Source organism: Sesamum indicum, linkage group LG13, assembly GCF_026168435.1.
Source record: "Sesamum indicum cultivar Baizhima isolate 11 linkage group LG13, ASM2616843v1, whole genome shotgun sequence".
NCBI lineage: Eukaryota > Viridiplantae > Streptophyta > Magnoliopsida > Lamiales > Pedaliaceae > Sesamum > Sesamum indicum.
This window is the reverse complement of record NC_142669.1, coordinates 16,319,670-16,338,892: the sequence shown is the minus strand read 5'-3', so window position 1 is coordinate 16,338,892 and position 19,223 is coordinate 16,319,670. Positions and strand designations below refer to the sequence as shown.

The following is a 19,223-nucleotide window of genomic DNA, read 5'->3' as shown; positions in this document are numbered from 1 at the left end:
TGATAAATATATTAATATAAGTTGCTTTATCATTAATTTTATTTTAATCAATATATAAAAGCACATTAGAGCGCAATTAATTAGCTGGCTAAGATAAGATAATTATATATGGAAACATTAAGTGGGACGCAAGATTTATGATGTGCAACATTTGAAACAGTCAGAGCTGCACAATAGAACAAAAAAAGAGTTATATTTTTAGTGAATTATTAATTAAAAATACAATATATATGTGTGTATATATATATATATTGCGTAATTTGCAAATTACCTCACATTCGTAAGCGTGATGAACTTATCGGTGGTGGTGGTGTTATGGTGGAAGGGCTGATGATCAATGCACCGATTGTGGATAGCTTGGTTGGTAAGCGTGTTAATAGAGTAGGTAGGTTTTGCAGTTCTAAGCGATCGCCCCGATTGTTGATCGTCATATTGATAATGTTGATTCATTTATCATAAAACACATTGCAATTTATTAGGATAGTCATAAATATTCATTTTCGTGTTGTAGTTAGTTCAATTCAAGCATCTAATCAAAATTTATCATCTTATTAACTAAACATGATAACGTTCAATATCAATTTAATAATATCATTTGTATTTGTGAAAGGAATTAAAATTCATCTAACCTAATTTTCTTGTATCTACAAATTAATTAGGTGAAATAAACACAATTAATTTATTTGCTACTTGTACCAATCAGTCAAGGGGTTTTTATTATCGTTTCATAGGCTAAAAAATGTGCAGCTCCTCTAGACTTCTGGTTCTTCTTGCCATCTAGTAACTAATAAAGGAAGTTGATCCTATCAAGGATTATGTAGAATACTTCACTTTTTCTCGCTGACAAACTTCATCATCCAATAGGGTGTGACCACATCTTATAAAGTGTTCAAATCTGTTTTGTTCTTTATTATCTGTTTGTCTCTTATTGAGTCTAATTAATTTATTTTAATTCGATTTTGATCAAAACTTGAAAATAACTATTTCTACATCCAAAAGATAGATAATTTAAATGATTTATGGTATAAAAGACCTTTTAAAACACTTGAGATAAACATGAACGAAGACACTAAATTGCGTCTTATCAAGATGATAACTCTGTAGCAGGAGTGAGCGCAAGTAACAAGAGAAAGTGTGAAAACGATGCTTCCAGAGCATGAAAGCATTAGGATGAGATAGTGGAACACTCCATCCCGACCACAACTGGGGTATACCTCATCAACCCTCTATGAGAAAATAAAGCAGTGCAAAACAAAATACACGCTGTAGAGAATTTAAGAAGAGTGTGAAGCAGAAACTTAAGAAAGATTTCAGAAAATAGCAGTTCTTGTTACATGGTCTTGAAAGAGTTTCAGGATTAAATAAAGTAAAGGCTAAACAGTTAATAATTTGCTATTAACATGTTAACAAACCAACTAATAAGGAACTAATAAAAGTGTATTTCTTATAAAAATGTTAAAGAGAAAGCGTGATTTTGAAAAGGCTTAAAAATAGCCGTTGAAGAAGAACATGATGAAAAGAGCATGGAACTGAGCTAAAGCTGAAAACCACCATCTTAACACCCTCGCACCATCTTATAATGACATCACACAAATGAAAAGTGTGAAATTAAATTTATATAATTTTTTCTTATCATATCAATATGGCATTGTTCTAACCTTAATATGAAAAATCTATTTTATGCAAATGTTTTTCATTAAAAAGTAGGAACCCTACTATTCTTAACTTTTAGGTTTCATTTAGTTTAAGTGAGAGGAAAAGAAAAGTCGAAGGGGGAGAGAAAGTGAAAGGGGGAAAGAAAGAGAATGAATAATAATTTTTCTTCAAATTGTTTGGTACGATTGGAAGGGGAGTAACTCTCAAATACTTCCCCTTGTTTGGTACGAAAAAGGCAGATTAAGAAAAAAATATTAATTGTTGTAATTTTACTGAATAACCCTTTTATTTATTTTTGTATTACAAAAAAAATAAATTAATATTATACTAATATAATTTTAGTATATAAAAAATTTTAAAAATATATTAATAAAAATATTTATCAAATAAGAATATTTTTATTTGTAAAAATATTAATCAAAATGAGTATCTTTCATTTATTTAAACTTGGGAGGAAAATTATATATGATATATATAGGTAATAGCGTAAATAAACCAAAAAATATAATTTTTTTGTTATTTTAACCTTATACTTTCACGTTTCCTCTCAATTTTGGATAGAAACAAAATTGGCATTTGAAGTGGTTTCATATACATCGAGTTTTTTATTTCACCTCCATCTCTTTCCCCTAACCAAACATTAAATTATTTCTTATACCTTCATTTTTACTTCCACTACTCTTATATTCTCACTTTTCACACCAACCAAACACAGTCTAGTCTTAGTTTCACTGCATGTAAAATATTAGGTATATGTAAGCATACAAAGGATGAGAAATGATAAGACCAAATTCCCAATCTTAATGGAAATTGTTATGATTCAACCACTTCCTAGGAGGATTTTTTCGACTTTTTATGAGAGCGGTTACTTATTAATTAGGGAAGGTCCCTATCATAGTCAGCTCCTAATTATCTTACTCATGTCCTAATCAATTCAGGGGGTTACATTTATCTCTTTCATTCTTTCCGGGTGAGTTCTAATTATTTTTCATTCCACATAGCCTTCTGAAATTTGACTCTGTTTTTATCCACATCTCGATTTCAGTTGAAGTGGGCTTTTTTCAAGATGTTTAGATTGAGAGGTCCTTTCAAACGATCGACATGAATTTCTTAATTGTAACAAAAACTTTTATTATTATTATTATCTATACTATTATAAAAAAAAAAAAAAATCATTTGATCCTACCAATTTTAAATTGTCCCAATTTACCCCTCATTTCATTTCTTCTCATTAAAAATATTTGGTCAGATAAGTAATTTTAATATTTTTTTAATAATTTGATAATTATTTTTCTCTTAACTACCCACTACCCCACATTTCTATCTCACTTTACTTTTTCATATTTATTATAATTTACTCTTTTAATAATTTTTTTTCTTATCTTCCCACACTAAATTTCTTTTTATATGCTCGAAGAAATCACGTGTGTCGACAACTAATAATTTATAAAAAAAAAGGGTTTATTACCACTAATTACTTTGTCACTGTGCTACAACTCGATCGACAGAGTAAAAGGAGGTAAACCATGGTATGAGTGGCTAACATGCACATAATAATGTCATATTTTGAGGATTTAATGACGTCCGACGGCGGCTAATGTGATAAATCTCGACTACTTCAAAGTCCAAACCCCCCTATTTTGTGGTTGTACAATTCATAAATATTTGCATTATTAATTAGAAGAAGATCGATCGTGAGGGAAGCAAGAATCTGGAAATTTTCAACAACACATATCCCAATCTGGGAAGTCCTAATTCAAACCAAGCTCATGACCAGTCATACTCCAACAAATTATGACGAGAAAAATTACATTTTTCATATTAATTAGCATATAGTCCACGAGAATAATCGATCGTAGAAAAGATACAATGTTATATCTTAGAAAATATATTACTAATTTATTTAAATGATATATAATTATAAGTTCATGCATATTATAATTAATATGGTTCTAAAGTATACACATAAAATTAATGTTTGGAGAAAAAATAAGTTTTAAGTGCTTGCACAAAATAAAATGGAGGAACTTAATTATAAAATGTTAACAATGATAATATTGTACTTAATATAATTAAATTTGAAGCGATTCATTAATATCTTAAGAATAAACTTATAGACTCATCGGCATCAGAGTTCACTATTCTTGCAGGAAAAGTACATCCATCTCACATAACCTTTGAAAATTAAAGTTATTGTTCCTATTGGCTTATTATTGTTAGTCCTTTAACTTCTAGAATAGCATTTTGGTCCTGCATCACTTCAATTTTGGTCATTCCAGTCTTTTTCTTTTTTATCTGAGTTCATACTTCTCGCCGATGAATATGAATTTCCGAGAAAAAGGGATTGAAATCTTAAAAATTAAAAAAAATGTGATAAAAATGCAACTCTAAAAGTTAAAGAACGAAATCGCCAAATGACTCAAGTCATATGACCAAAATAAAATGTATTTAATCTCCTTAACCGTATCACACATTTAATTAAATTTTATATTATTTAGTTTTCTTAAAAGAAATTATGCCATGATATAAATATATTAAACAGAATAAAAAAAATTAATAAAATTTAAAATAGAATATCCGATACAGCCTAGTGTAGGCAATATCATACATATGGTCAAAGTTGGATACCAAAAATGTAAGGTCAGCTTCTCTCCGCCGCCGACGCTCCGGACAAAATTCTAGTATTTGCTCTCTCTCAACTCAATCCGTTCCAAGCTCTCAGGTCTCTTTCTTTTCAGTCTTGCGTTGAATTCAAGTTCTTGCAAATTATTGCAGTCATGCAGTACTATAAATGCAGCACTCCTGTCCAAACAAATACATACAGCAACAGCAAAACCCTTGATCTTGATTCGCGCAGGAACAGCTACAAATTAATTAGTACTTAATCATGGAGTACTCGTATTCATACACTTGTTATTCATCAGCTTCTTCTTCATCCAATTCTTCAACTGATCCTGAATTTCCTTCTCGATATCAGCGCGATGTAGATAGCCGGAAACCGCCGCGGTCTCTGCGCTCCGCCCGTAGGTATCCGGCGAAAAACACGGTAATTACGAAGCAGCCAATTGCACCTCTGCCCCCAACCCGGCCAAAAATCTACAAGGTGGATTCGGTCGACTTCAAGGCTGTTGTTCAGAAGCTTACTGGTGCGCTGGAGTTCCAGAGGTCAACGCGGCTGCAGGAGGTGGCGCCGCCCCCTCTCAGCCTCTCTCCGTCAACAATCTTTGATCATGCTTCAGTCGAGAAGCCTAATTATTTGGCATCGGGGAATTTCGGTGCTGCAGATGAAGAAGAAATACGCCGGAAATCATTTGACAATAGTTCTGGGATTACACTTAGCCCAGTCGGGTTTATAAGCTTGTCACCTTCATCGCTTGCATGGTGTTCTTCCGTTCTTCTGAGTCCAGGAACACTTGCCTCATTTCACCCAAGTGCACTTCTTTAGGCTGCACATTGTTTGGCATCTTGTCGCATCATACCTCCTATGAAATTAATGTATTTTGTGATAAAATAACTAATTTATTCAATTTTTTAAAATTTATATTAATTTAATTATTATTATTTTTTCTTTTTGTTATTACCCCTGATAAGTGGGGATTTGGCACAAGGAATCGAGCTGATCACTCTACTGTGTTATGATATTGCAAGAGATGTTTGAATGCAGATGTGAGCAAGATCTATCAATGAACCAAATAAGTTATTTAACTACATTACAGTTGATCCCTAATTGTAAGGACAATTCCCACAAACAGAATTTTATTATTTCATTGTGGCACTCTGTCAAGACTCAAGAGTATTAATATTAAAATAATTAAAAACTCACACACACACACACACATATATATATTTATGATGTGATTTGCAACTAGATAAATACCTGGTTGTGCATACATAAGTATATTAGAGTAGTCTTTCTGAATTTGTTTTGAGATGTGTTCAAGAATATAATTTTAAATTTATTTTGATATTAAATAAATACTTTTACTTTTATATTTATTGTTTAATTTAATTTTATGTTTTAAGTTGTTTATTAATTACTCATGTTATTTTAAAGTTTGAATTAATTATCATTTTATTTATGTATTAAACATACAATCCTCTCTAGCTTTTGTTGTTATACTTGGATGGTCTCTTTGAATTTTATTTTTCTACTTAAAATATGACTGTTTATTTATATTTGAATGTAAACACGTCTACTCTTATTTATCTATCCAAAAAGATTCACTCATTTTTCTAGGTAAATAATTAGTCAAATAGTTTAAAATAATTCATATTCAATATGTGTATTTTTACATTTATCAAGTACATTAATTTTTATTTACCATTTTTTTTGAAAGTACAATTCTCCCGGGTACTAACTAGTTTATAAACAATTTAACTGCCCAGGCCCATAATAAGTGTTAATGGGCTCCATAGCAAGTTGTGCGGTTCCCACCAAGCCCACCCCCTTCTCATCCATCTCCCTTGCTCTGCTCTCCCACGTCTGCAAATCTCAATCTCTCTCTCTCTCTCTCTCTCCGGGTCTTGCTAATGGAAGCTCCTCTGTTAATCAATATTCTTGCTACGTGCTTGTAGTATACTACCTCTTAACTTGGTTTTGGCGAAGATGCTACTGCACCTACGGTCTCGGCTGTTGAACCCCAGTTTCTCCTCTGTGCTAAACTCCTCATCTCGTCCAACCCCTCCCTTTTCGCTCTCATTTCGCGCCTCCATTTCTCAGAAGCCAAACTCCCACTATACCTCCGCTTCCAAGTCCTCGAGACCGGCGCCGCTATCGGAAGCTGCCCAGTTCGTGCGGACAGTGCTCTTTGTGCCGCCGGGAGTCGACCCGGATGAAGTCACGGATGACATGGTCCTGCCCGGCTCGAATATCGTGATAGGGCCCTACGCTGGGGACGCGAAAATCAAAGAGGTGGATTTCGTGAAGAGCAGTAACCGGCCTAAGGATTGTCCCAAGGATGACCGGCCCGAGTTTGCAATGTTGGGCCGGTCCAATGTTGGCAAGTCTTCTCTGATTAACTTCTTGGTGCGCAAGAAGGATGTTGCTCTCACTTCTAAGAAACCAGGTTGGAATTTAATGTATTGGCTGTAAATAGGAACTGTATATCGCGGGCTTGATTTTGTTTTTCTTGTTTTTTCTTTTTTAGGATGAAATGTTTATTTGTTTGATTGGATTTGCAGGGAAGACTCAGTTGATCAATCATTTCTTGGTTAATAAAAGTTGGTATATTGTGGATTTGCCGGGTTATGGGTAAGCTGTTAGTTTCTTTATGTTTACCTTTGAATGGAGTTTTATGCTTAATGATTCCCTTTATTCTTGTATGTTGTGTAGGACTTATTTGATATTGCACCACCCTGTTGTAGGTGTTTGTAGTAACTTCTGGCATTTAGTACTTGAAAATTGGTGGTATTTGTGTACGTGTTGTGGTTGTTTTCTTGAGATTGATCTTTGCACTTCAAAATTCATATGATGTATATTGGATATTTCAAAAATGTCAAAGAGTGGGGCTAGGTGCCCGGTGGTTGTGATTGGCTCAAGCTGGATTCATGTGAATTTGAGTCCGAATTTAACTGGCAATCTGTTATATGCATCTGAAATGCTATTGGAAAATGTAACTTGGGCTTTCTCAATGTTCTCCTATGACATAGAAAATGAAAATTTTTCACTGAACGAGTTTATTTTCACCAGATGGGAAGCTGATATTTAGAAGGAAATTAGTTTGATGAAAAAGAAAGCCGATGATCTGGGACTAAATGATGCATGAATAGTATTCAATTGTGTGGAGAGCTTGGGATGAGAAAGTTTCAATGTTTTATGCAGTGGCAAGCATCATATTGTACATGTAGTTCCATCAGAAATGCAGCTTGACGGCAGACCATTTTAGCTGACTGATTTTGGGACAAGATTAACATATAACTGCATAGTTGATTAAAGCCATGAAGCATTTATCACTAATATTGTCAAATGTGTCATCACAAGAATGACTTCTGAGTTTCGTATTCAAATGTTTACTAGACAACATAACAAATTGGTGAAACACTCGGGGTGCTCTTAATGCATTTTTGTGATGCTCCTGCTCATTTCTCTGAATTGTAATTATGGTAGGCGATCAAACAAGCCTTCAATCTCATGCATCTTTCTTCTTTCTCAGTTTTGCTAATGCCCCTGAATCTGCAAGAATGGATTGGTCCTCATTCACTAAAGGCTACTTTTTGAACCGAGAAACTCTGGTTTCTGTCCTACTTTTGATTGATGCGAGTGTTCCACCTCAGAAAATCGACCTTGATTGTGCGAATTGGCTTGGACGTAATAATGTATGTTGTTCCAACAGTATCTGTACTTCTCTAAACTTGGCAGTAGGTCACAAGCTAAGCACTGTTTATCTTACAATTCTTCTCTTGGTCTTTTCATGTCCTTGTAGATACCCATGACTTTTGTTTTCACAAAGTGTGATAAAATGAAAGGAGGCAAAGGAAGAAGGCCCGATCAGAACATTCAAGACTTTCAAGAGCTGATCAGAGAAAACTATCGGCAACATCCTCCGTGGATCATGACTAGCAGTGTCACGGGGTTGGGCCGAGATGAGCTTCTTCTGCATATGTCTCAGCTTAGGAACTATTGGGATAACGAGTAGTCTAAATGCAATTCTCTTGAATAACAACCAGCTATAAAAAGTAGGTGCCATTGCCTGGGATTTCATCGAAGCGATCTTCCGGTACTTACATCAGGTTGGTGCCTCTGAATTCCCCCATTTTGTCGACTCAATGTAAGTTATTAGCCCTCAGTTGAATTATGCCATAGTGCCCCTTAAGCTGGAGCATTAGTTGTCTAATACTTAAAGAGAGAGGGTTTATGAGTCATGCACTTTTGAGAATTTGCACTCGACATGTATTCAGATGATAGAAACGTGCCTGCAAGTGTTAGGGAAACATGGTTCTGTTAAAGAAAAAAGGTTAATCTGTTTCAGCCAAGGATATTGATGAAACTGATATTCGTCATGTGAACCTCTGTATTGATTATTTTCTTTTATCTTCTTGGAAACCATGATGCTTGTACATAACCACTCTGATTGTTATGCGGATGATGTTTTTTTAAATGCCTTGATGCCAATAATGTTGTTTATCCAGTAATCCCCAAATATGTGTATGTATATCATGAACTTTATTTAATTAAAAGTATTTTATAAAAATGCCAAAAAATTATAGAATCATTTGAATGAAGCCAGGCATACTTTTAGCAGAGATAATATGAAGTATCAATACATAAAAGTAAGAAATGCTTAACTTGCCTACCACCTTAAAAGTAACAATATATTTATACACAAGCAGTGACTTGTCTTTTACAAGAAGAAAGTGCTGTTATTGGGCCCCTTATCGTCCTTGAATGATGAGTTTATGTTATGGGTTTTGGTGTTGGGTGTAAATGTAATGAAGATGAGCATCGAGGGTTCCTCTCATCAAGCACGCTTCTTCGGCAATTCCTCGGCAGCTCACTTCCCCCCCATCAGCCTCAAACTGCATAACCAAACAACCATGTACACACTTTCTCAGCCAACTTACTGTCCTCTTTGTTATTACAACAGGATTAGGATGGTACCGGTATCTGCTTCGAACAGGTCATATATCAATTCTCGTTCTCGAAAAATATAGAAGAAAAGGGTACACCTATGTTTGAACTTAGGATATCTCAATAATTCAGAAAATGTGATGTCGACTCAGTTCTTATTTCTAGTTTGTATGCATGTTGATCATGAACATTTAAATCATTTTCGAGCCACATAAATTTTTGCATTTTATGTTTTTTTTTTTTAAATTTTCTGCACATATTCACAATTTGATAAGATGATTTTTTAACAGAAAATTGCGAGCAACTTTTATCCTCTTCTAAGAAAAGAATTTAAGGAAAACAAAAAAATTGCTCTTTTTTTTTTCTCTAATAATTTATTTATTTATCGTTTTTTCTTTGAATTATGATTCGATTTGTACTTATAGTGAAAATATTTGTTGAGGAATGCTTTGGCGAAGAAAAGGCAAGATGGGTCGTTCTGAAAAAAATCAATAATAATATATTATTTTGTGAAAGATAAATCATGAATTTGAAGTCTATCGAAGTAGAGAATATTGAGAAGAGTAGAACGAAAAGACTTCATTTTCGTTTTATTATTTTCCTTTTTAGTTTTCCTCTTATTGCACTACCGCAGATGACAAAAAATATTCGGTTTACACTCACTTTATATTAATTTTCCTTCTTCAAACTGGAATTTAACCTTACTTTGCTTTTGGTATCAATGCCATATATATTAAATTTGATAATTATAATTAAAAATACGAGAACATATCGAATTTCATTCGTATCTATTTTTCAAGAATCAAATCATGAAGTCGTGTATATAAATTATTTGTGCCAATAAACTCCAATTTACAATTGACGTGTATATTGGTAAAATCTATTTATTTATAAGGATAAAAAAATTATTTTTACATACAATTCATACAATAAATATATACACCCTACCACGTTATAAAACTCCAAATACAACTATAAATACCTTATATACTGTTTTGAAATCAAGTTACTATTTATTGTACTTGAAGCACATAACACCTTCTCTCTAAAAAATTCTCTCTTTAGAAGTAGTTTCACATGGTGAATGTTGTGCCGTGGGTAAAATTTTCGTTTTATTTATTAATCCAAATTACAACCACATCATTAGTGTTGTCTGTTGAAATATATTACCCCGGAATTGAGAATGCAAATCAGGTCTCAAGTTTGCGATGTTCATGAGGTGGATACCACCCAAGAAGCACAAGTAAATAGTGCAAGTCAAGCCCCACCAAGTGAACAGTCACCACCCGTGGAATAGCCCCTCCACTCCATGAACAAGTCCTACTCAATGAAGAAGTCCTCGTACCCCGTAAACAAACCCCACTTCTGCCCCATGGAGAATCACCCCCCTAAGGTGCCCAACCCCAAGAAACGATAATACATCTAACGCAAGAGGTCTTAATGGCTCTGATCCACGATGCATCCACGTGAGCGGCTGCACAAGCAATGGCTCAATTTACAATTCATTACCCCATGAACCCGCCCCCTCCTCCTCATCAAAGTTGAGAATTATCCTCGACTCTTGAGGAGGAGCAGAGGCAGGAAGAGGTGAATAGTAGAGTCTCCTGACCTGAAGTCACTCAGACGCAAGAGCAAAACCCCTGCCAATCGCGACAACCCTCCACACCCCTACCGTCAAGGACAGCCGAGCATCCTTACCTACCCCTAGCAGTAGCTCCTCCAAGATGCAGTCCTTTCTCGAAGTATGCATCAATGAATAAAAAATATTAACGTACTAAGCCTCTTCAATATCTACAATAGTTTTCTTCCCAAATATACCTCCAATATTACTACAAAAATTCCCGACAATCCTATGGTCTTAATAACGCTAGATATGAGGTGATGGTCAGAGTTGTGCGACTATTGCATACTGAAAAGGCGTTGCAAATTGACCACAACATAGATATAATATACGCCAAAACGCCTGTTAGTGTACACCACTACACAAGGGAACCGGAGGGATGCAGAAAAATTCATAATTTCATCATTGTTGATGGAGTTAGTAGATCTGCTAGAAAAGTTGAAGAAGATATGGACAAAGCAGGTAGATTTTGCAAAGAATACGGTGTCAATGTCCGAACTAGTGCAGTCTCCTACTCAATAAAGTGGTATAATCCATCTTTTGGCTAGAAGTCTGCAAGCAAGCTTTACTGAATTCACCTACCATGTTTGATTTTCTTTGTGGACAGATGTTGTAGTTTAGTTTTTACTGCTTTACTTGGTTGATTAATATGCTACGCTTTAATGCTTATAACTGATATATATTTTGGAATAGTACTCGACTAAAACTCTTCAATGGTTAAATAAGTTCTTTTGAAATTATAATAAAATAGTAAAGCTATACCTCAATTATAAATATATACATGCATATCTTATGAAACCTCCAATACTTTTTAGAATTCATCGAGTCAGAATTCATACAAATTTACGTGTATTGCAGTGCACCCTTAGATGAGCTAAAGATCAATGGATGACATATCCATTTAAGTTAAGAAGTTGTGAATCCTTATTTTGATCGATAATTTTCACACTTATATTTTTTTACTGCGGACCCGCATCACATATAAATGTGTAGGAGGGTTTGTTGTGTTGGTAAAAAAGTAATGGTGGATGTGTATAGAGTCAAAAGCACAACTATATGATCTTTATATAAAGTGTGAATTCGACCTCAAAAAATGCATTTCACGTGACCAAGTGTGAGTTTGGCCTAACTCTTGACTATTTAATTTCAAATGATTTCATTTTTATTTAATGAATTGTATAATACATAATTTTATAAAATTAATTTTAAAATCATTGACTTTTGTATAGGAGCCCAATTTGTTCGTAGACATTGATTGTACATTGGGCTTTTTTTTATAATTGATTATACATTAGTTGAAGGTTAGTTGATTATACATTTGGACTTTATTTATTTGTTTTCTCAGTTATTTATAGAAGAAAGCAATCCTCGTCACTATAATAACAATGGATACTTCCTACATTATGAGTTCTTACAACTTAAAAATTATAGCAAAATGTACTATCTACACCATATCAAATAAAATCAATGTGAAAATTTAACTTTTGATCACAATTAATCATCATTCGTTATAATTTTAAATATTGACCATAATTCTTAGCGGTAGAAAATATCTTGACTTCACTTGCAGAAACGACGACTGGTAGTCGTTGCAGAACCGTGGGTGATTAGTACCCGTCATGAGTTTTTACTTTTTGTCATGGTAATTAATCATAATGAAAAATCATATGTCCTCCAATGCGTTCAGTATCCCCACCCCAAATAATAATAATTGATTAGTGATTGAAGTACTTCTAATGCATGTGTACAATTTGAAATATTATTATACTTATTTAATTAAATAAAAAATATTTAATTAATCAAAACTAATAATTATATATATATATTATTTTACATCAAATTCCATTCTCATCAAACAAATAATCCATAAGATTTGCTTTCCTAATTAAGCATGTGATGAAAATTGAGTAAAATATTCTTACACAAAAAAGGCATTGACGGAGTCCCCAAAACTTTCATAAATAGTAAAATGCGCTTTTTCCCAAAGTGAGGAATGTGGTCCAGAAACAGACACAGACACAGCAATATGGGGTTTGTGCCGCCCATGTTCGAAATTTGGTATTCCACACTTTACTTTTATCAAAATGAAAGCAGCCAGCCCTCATGTCATGTCCTAAAACATGTAAAGCTTTACTTTACTCCCATTTCTGGAAACTTGTACAAGTCTTAAGAGTTGCAATTCAGATAAGTCTCTCTTAAAATGTAACTAATGTTTGAGTGGACCTCTTGCCAAATTTATTTTGAAACTTTTTTTTGTCTTTCATATATTTAGGGTTAATTACACTTATACCTCTTTTTTGCGAATGCAATTTTCTAAAAAAAATTTCAAAATTTCACTTATACCCTTTCGAAAATCTTCCATTTACAACTGACCCCTTCCGTTAGGGTTTGGACAGAAAATACCAATATTAGTAAAAAATTACATAAACTTTTAATTTTACTCTCATTCAGCATTCCCCTAATTATAGTTTTATATTTGTAAAGTGTAATACAAATAAAGTCAAGAGGTGTAGCTGTAACAAAATATTATTTCTGAATTATAGTCATTGGATAAAAAATGGTCATCTATAAATGAAAAAATTAATAATTTTTTTTTAATTTTCTAATATATGGAATGATGTGAACACCATTGTTCAAACTATTTCTTGAAGTAGTCGATGAAGTTCTTAAGACATCTTCAGGAAATAGATACAATGATGATGTCAAGTGACCATATATGTTGAATAAAAAAAAGCACCAGAAGATGATTAGTTTTTTCATTCATCATCAGTTACTTTCTATCTAATGACTATAATTTGAGAATAATATTTTATTATAATTACACCATTTTCACTTTATATATATTATTTTTACTCCCTTATAAGTATAAAAATACTACTAGCTAAGATAATATTAAATGATGGATAAAATCAAAATTTTATATAACTTTTTTGTTGATATCAATATTTTTCATCCAAAGCCTAACGGAAAGCTTTCAATAGTAATTGGAGAATCTTCCAGGTGTACGTGTATTTTTAAAACTTTTTTTGAGGAAAAAGTGTAATTTCTCATTTTCAGAGATGGTTCGAATATAATTAATCCTATATTTATAAATATTAGATTTTATTTTAAAATTGAATTTTTAATTTTTTTTTGATGAAATAAGATTATAAAATTTACAAGATGTTAGTAGTAATTATTGACATCGAATTGTTTAAAAATAAATGACCAATGGAAAGGCTAAACAAGTTGGCTAATAATTAGATTTCAAATTAAAAAGTCATAGTAAATTTGAATTTTATGTATTTTCAAAATGGATATGTTCGCTATATAATTACAATCCGTTTTGCTCAATGGATACAAAACACCCACGCTTTAGCACCCGGTGCAATGGCTCCCGGCGCAACACGTCCATACAAAATCCCGTACGATGCATTTTGATGAATTGATCTAGAATTTTTCGAAATGCACATTTTATTTTTTGTTACAGTTCATTTATTTCTTTGAAGGAACTATAATTGGGACGCTAGAAGTTTATTTGACTTAGTTGATTTGATATTATTGAAAAAAAATTGCTTATTTTCCTTTTGTTTTGGTAGATTGGACGTGTTTTTATATATGTTTGTTGATTTCAGTTTGAAAATTACAATATTTATTAGTTATTTACTATATTTTTATAATGACTTAATTGTATTTATTGTAATGTATATTAAGGGGCGGCAAAACAAGGATTCTAAATATATGGGTGATAAAAAGTATCCCGAATTTATTTATTTATTTTCAATTGTAGGACTCCGGCCTTTTTAGAAGTGGCCAAAATTTACTTACATGGACAAAAATTAAGATTTTTCTTTTGGGGCTTTTGCTGACTGGATATTTTTAAAAAAGATCAACTGTCACCTAAGTATTTAAGAGGAAAAAAACCTACCATATAAGCAATGATATGGAAAAAAATATAATATCGGACATTTTCTTTTTATTTCTCCTCTGTCGCATATTACATGACAAAAAGTGTCAAATTGCATAAAAATGAAATTTTATTTACATTATATGCTAGTTGTTGCACGGCGTCTTTGAATGTATATATATACATAATTTTACATATTTTAATTATATCATAAAGTTAAAAAAATATATATAATTATAAAAAATTTGATTCTAATATTATAAAAAAATGTAAATTATAAAAATAAAATAATACAAATTTAATTAAAAAAAACTGACTCACACTCCCCCTCTCCCACCCCTTTGGGTGGCCCGGAAAAAGGGGCTGGTGTTTAATATTTTATTTTAATTTATTATATTAAAATATAATTTTATTTTTATAATTATACACATAATACAAAAACTCAAATTAATTTTATATAATTTCACTTTTTTTCTATGTAAATACTCACATGGCACATAAAAAATAAAAAAAATGCTCAGTCACTAAAAAAACCAAAGAAAAGTCCTAATTTTTGTCCACATAAATAAATTTCGACCACTTTTAAAATTTTGGCGATCGGAGTCCTACAATTACAAAAAAAAAAAAAAAAAAAAATTGGGGTACTTTTTGCTACCAAAATATTTAAAGTCCTTATTTTGTCACCCCTTAATATAAAGGACGATAAATATAATCAAGCCTTTTTATAATAGTAGGAAAATATAAAAAATCGATCCATCAAAAACCACAACGTTCAAGTTCAATAGAAATAAACTGCAAGCCCAAACCTATCTCAAACCTATAAAATGGCGCTGCACAATGTGGGAGATACAACACTTATACACAAGAAAGAAATACGAATACACAGAACAACTCAAGCTCAAAGCAAATTCAAAACTCTCAACATAATGAAGTGCTGCAACAGAGGGTTTCTTCGTATGTTTGGCAACAACCCTTGAAGGTGACTCCTACTTTTACACCCACAACTCCGACAGAGATTACGTATCTGTATTCAAAATTAAGATTTCAGTCTTTGAATCACAGTTTGAAAAATAAAAATAAAAAATTGAAGGAATGATAAAATTTGGAATATGTAGTGATAGGACTATATATTGTTTATTTTATGGGATGAAGTATTGAATTAATGTGTTATAATTTTATCCTAAACTTACTACCATGTCATTAATTTTAAAAAATATTACAAAATGTCAAAATGATATTATCTTCATGTATTAATCCAATGATTCACAATTCGTGTAGGTACAAATTCACATGAGCAACATCAAATTTATATATATATATATATATATGTATGTATGTATGTGTTGATGAAAACATAAATGGTTAGGGTTGTCGTCCTCGTGCTAACCACATTTCGAATTAGGGTATAAAGTTCTGTATACCTTACTTCTTAATTAATTAATCTCCTTTTTAGGCCTCTTCAGATAATTCTCCCAAGCTAAAGGTTCTTACTCCAATAACAAAATCAAAATTATAATTATTAAATTACCCAATTTCCACATAACTTTTTTCCTCCCATACAAGTGGCACTGCCACCCAAGACCCAATTAATAAAGAATTATTTACACCTCATTAAATATGGTGTGTGTGTGTGTGTTTTTTTTTTTAAATTTTGTAATTACATAATTACATCAATATTTTTAATAAATTGAATAATACATCAATTCCCATCAATACGTCAATCCAATTAAGAACAATGAAATAAATTTCAATAAATTCATAAACTTATGTAAAGTGAGACAAATACCCACATGTCTGGTGATACTTAAATCCATAATTTCAAATTCGTTCATAAGACATCAATGTTAACCACTAGACTAAAAATCATTGATTTAAATATAGAGCTCGAGATACCCTTTTTTCTATTTTTTCGGGGGATGGATAATATTGTTTGAGACGCTTTAATTTTTAATATATTTTTTTGGATCAGTTACACTTAGATCCCCTTTATAAAAGTGAAATTATATTTTTTTAAAAAAAAATAAAATTACACTTATACCCCCTCGAAAAATTTAATATTTATGTCTAACCCTCTTTTATTGGGATTAAAGTATTTTTTTATCAATTTTTAATTTATCGTTCATTTAATATTCTCATGTTATACTTTATACTTATAAAGGAAAAAATATAAGAATGTAAACCTCACTGTATATATATTAGCAGTGCACGCACACCCGATGCGTGAATAAATAAAAAAATTAAAATAAAAAAATATTAGTATACATTAATCAATGTGTTTATATGATATTAGTATACATTAGCAGCAATAGCACACGATTCCCGTGCACATAAATATTTTACGCATAAATCGATGCAAGTATAAAATCTTCTAATTGTAAACAAAATGATCTATGTATGCAGTTGAGTATAATTTCCTCTTAATATAATGCAAAAATGATACGTATTCTTGGCTTCATTGTATAATTTTTTAGTTATATTTATTTCTTTATAACTACAAAAATATACATTGATTATTGAATGAGGAACAAAATTAAAAATATATATATATATTTTATTACATCGACATTTTTTATCTAAACCTTAACAGAAGAAGATCAGGTGTAGGTAAATGTAATTTCAAAAATTTTTTGGAAAAATATGTAATTTCTCATTTTTATAGAGGGTCTAACTATAATTAACCCTATATTTTTTTATATATTGTATTTATCTAATTACTATATTTTTTAAAATAATAATTAATCTTTTAAATTTAATATCCATTTTGCACAGCCATTTAAGTATGTGACATATTCTTGTTTATATAAAAAGGAGAACAAGTTATTTAAATAAAATAATTACATTAATTTAAAACAAAAGAAAATTAAAGTGTGTTTAAATAAAAGTTAGATTGGCAACTTGCAAGTTGCAATTTGACTCCAAAATATCAAATTAAGATCCATCAAACCAATGACCCATGATAATTTGGCTCCACGAAAGCACCTTTCCAATTCCCAAACTATTGGCTCATCAAACACCCGAGCCTACCCCAAGACGACACGTGGCTAAATGACCCCACCTGCTTTGTTTCTTCATGACTAAGCTTGAACTGGGACCTACGCGCTGATGTAAGCAGTAAGCCCCACGCACAGTCTCAAAAAAGCCAAAACCACTGCCCCACCACCAGTAGTGCCCTATGACTCAAAAGCAACAACTGCAATGACGGAATTGCCCTCATAATAGTTCACGGGTTTTGCCCATAAATACCTCTCTCCTGTCCTCCTACTCTTCCCTTTTCCCCTTCTCTCCTCTCCCCCTCCCAGAAAGCGGTTTTCCGGCCATGTTGTCCACATCCCCCGCCGTCCTCTTCTCCGACTCCTCCCAGTTCCCCCCTTTTGCCGGCGGTTTTCCCCCTTGGGTTTCCCATGAACCTCCGTTCCTCTTTCACCCACCTCTCCAAGACCAAGAACCGGTCAGTTCTAACAACTCCGGTTCGGAAACATCCAAGCCCCCACCCGCGATTCCCAACTCCAGTTCGGATGAACCCAATCCTAAACCCTTAGGCTCCATCATAGATGAGCGGAAACGTAGGCGCATGATATCGAACCGGGAATCGGCACGTCGTTCCCGCATGCGAAAACAAAAGCATTTGGAGAACTTGAGGACCCAATTGAACCGGCTGAGGACCGTAAACGGGGAGCTAACCAACCGTGTTCGATGGGTGGTGCATCAAGACCAGTTGGTCCGCCGTCAAAATGAGCACCTCCGGTCGGAGGCGGTGGTGCTCCGGCAAAGACTGTGGGACATACGCCAAGTGTTGCTCGTCCGGCAGCTTCATCAGCAGCTGAATCCGTCGCCTGCATGGCCATGCAATAACTTTACGTCTACTAATGAAGGACAATTAATTACGCACCAGTCCTTAATTACGTGACTTAATTAATCACTAAAATTAGGTAATCGAGAATTGTTGAATGTAATTAAATTAGAGGAAGAAATTAGGAAGGAATTTTGGGGTTGATTTTAAAGGAATGGGTTGTGAAATTATTGTAATTAAGGAGTCTTAATTAAAGTATGATTGGCTTTGCTTAATTATTTTTATATAATTAATTGAAAGCCTTCAAACCGTGTTCTCATGTTGGTATAAACTTCCACAACTTTTACTTTTTTTATATATATTTTTCTCCATAAAGCCATTTTATTTAATATTATTTTACATTTACGTACATTATTATATCTTAATCGCGTAATTAGGTCAAGTTGATCAAACATTGAAATGATTCAAGCATGCAAATCAGACGCAATATATATGGATATTTGTATAACTAATGAGATTTAATTTAGTAACAAAGTTAAAGTTTCATGTTATGAATTTAAATCCTATTTTCAAAGTTTGATTATAGATACTTGAAATAAAAAATTGGTATATTTATAGTTGATGACTAAAATTTATAACGTAATTTTAATTAAAAATGTGTATAATTAAATGTCTATCATTTGGTATATATTTAAAAAGTGTT

At 32.4% G+C, this 19,223-nt stretch overlaps 3 protein-coding genes across 3 annotated transcripts; all 3 read left to right on the top strand.

The window, feature by feature from the left end:
• Positions 1 to 4,388: 4,388 nt before the first annotated feature.
• LOC105158712 (uncharacterized) lies at positions 4,389 to 5,217 on the top strand. Its single transcript, XM_020692830.2, has one exon. The coding sequence runs from the start codon at positions 4,544 to 4,546 to the stop codon at positions 5,099 to 5,101; it is 558 nt and encodes a 185-aa protein (XP_020548489.1). The 5' UTR covers positions 4,389 to 4,543; the 3' UTR covers positions 5,102 to 5,217.
• Positions 5,218 to 6,080: 863 nt separating this feature from the next.
• EMB2001 (P-loop containing nucleoside triphosphate hydrolases superfamily protein) lies at positions 6,081 to 8,753 on the top strand. The gene is made up of 4 exons (XM_011075375.3): positions 6,081 to 6,722; positions 6,838 to 6,907; positions 7,809 to 7,971; positions 8,079 to 8,753. The coding sequence occupies exons 1-4, from the start codon at positions 6,263 to 6,265 to the stop codon at positions 8,289 to 8,291; spliced, it is 906 nt and encodes a 301-aa protein (XP_011073677.1). The 5' UTR covers positions 6,081 to 6,262; the 3' UTR covers positions 8,292 to 8,753.
• Positions 8,754 to 17,674: 8,921 nt separating this feature from the next.
• LOC105158580 (bZIP transcription factor 53) lies at positions 17,675 to 18,879 on the top strand. Its single transcript, XM_011075373.3, has one exon. It carries the CDS (start codon positions 18,047 to 18,049, stop codon positions 18,635 to 18,637), a length of 591 nt encoding a protein of 196 aa, XP_011073675.1. The 5' UTR covers positions 17,675 to 18,046; the 3' UTR covers positions 18,638 to 18,879.
• The last annotated feature ends 344 nt before the right edge of the window (positions 18,880 to 19,223 follow it).

Bases quoted from the DNA above. Each gene is read 5' to 3' on its own strand.
- LOC105158712 (XM_020692830.2), top strand. From the start codon at position 4,544: ATGGAGTACTCGTATTCATACACTTGTTATTCATCAGCTTCTTCTTCA.
- EMB2001 (XM_011075375.3), top strand. From the start codon at position 6,263: ATGCTACTGCACCTACGGTCTCGGCTGTTGAACCCCAGTTTCTCCTCT. The intron at 6,908-7,808 runs GTAAGCTGTTAG...CTTCTTTCTCAG, and splicing joins GTGGATTTGCCGGGTTATGG to TTTTGCTAATGCCCCTGAAT. The intron at 7,972-8,078 runs GTATGTTGTTCC...ATGTCCTTGTAG, and splicing joins ATTGGCTTGGACGTAATAAT to ATACCCATGACTTTTGTTTT.
- LOC105158580 (XM_011075373.3), top strand. From the start codon at position 18,047: ATGTTGTCCACATCCCCCGCCGTCCTCTTCTCCGACTCCTCCCAGTTC.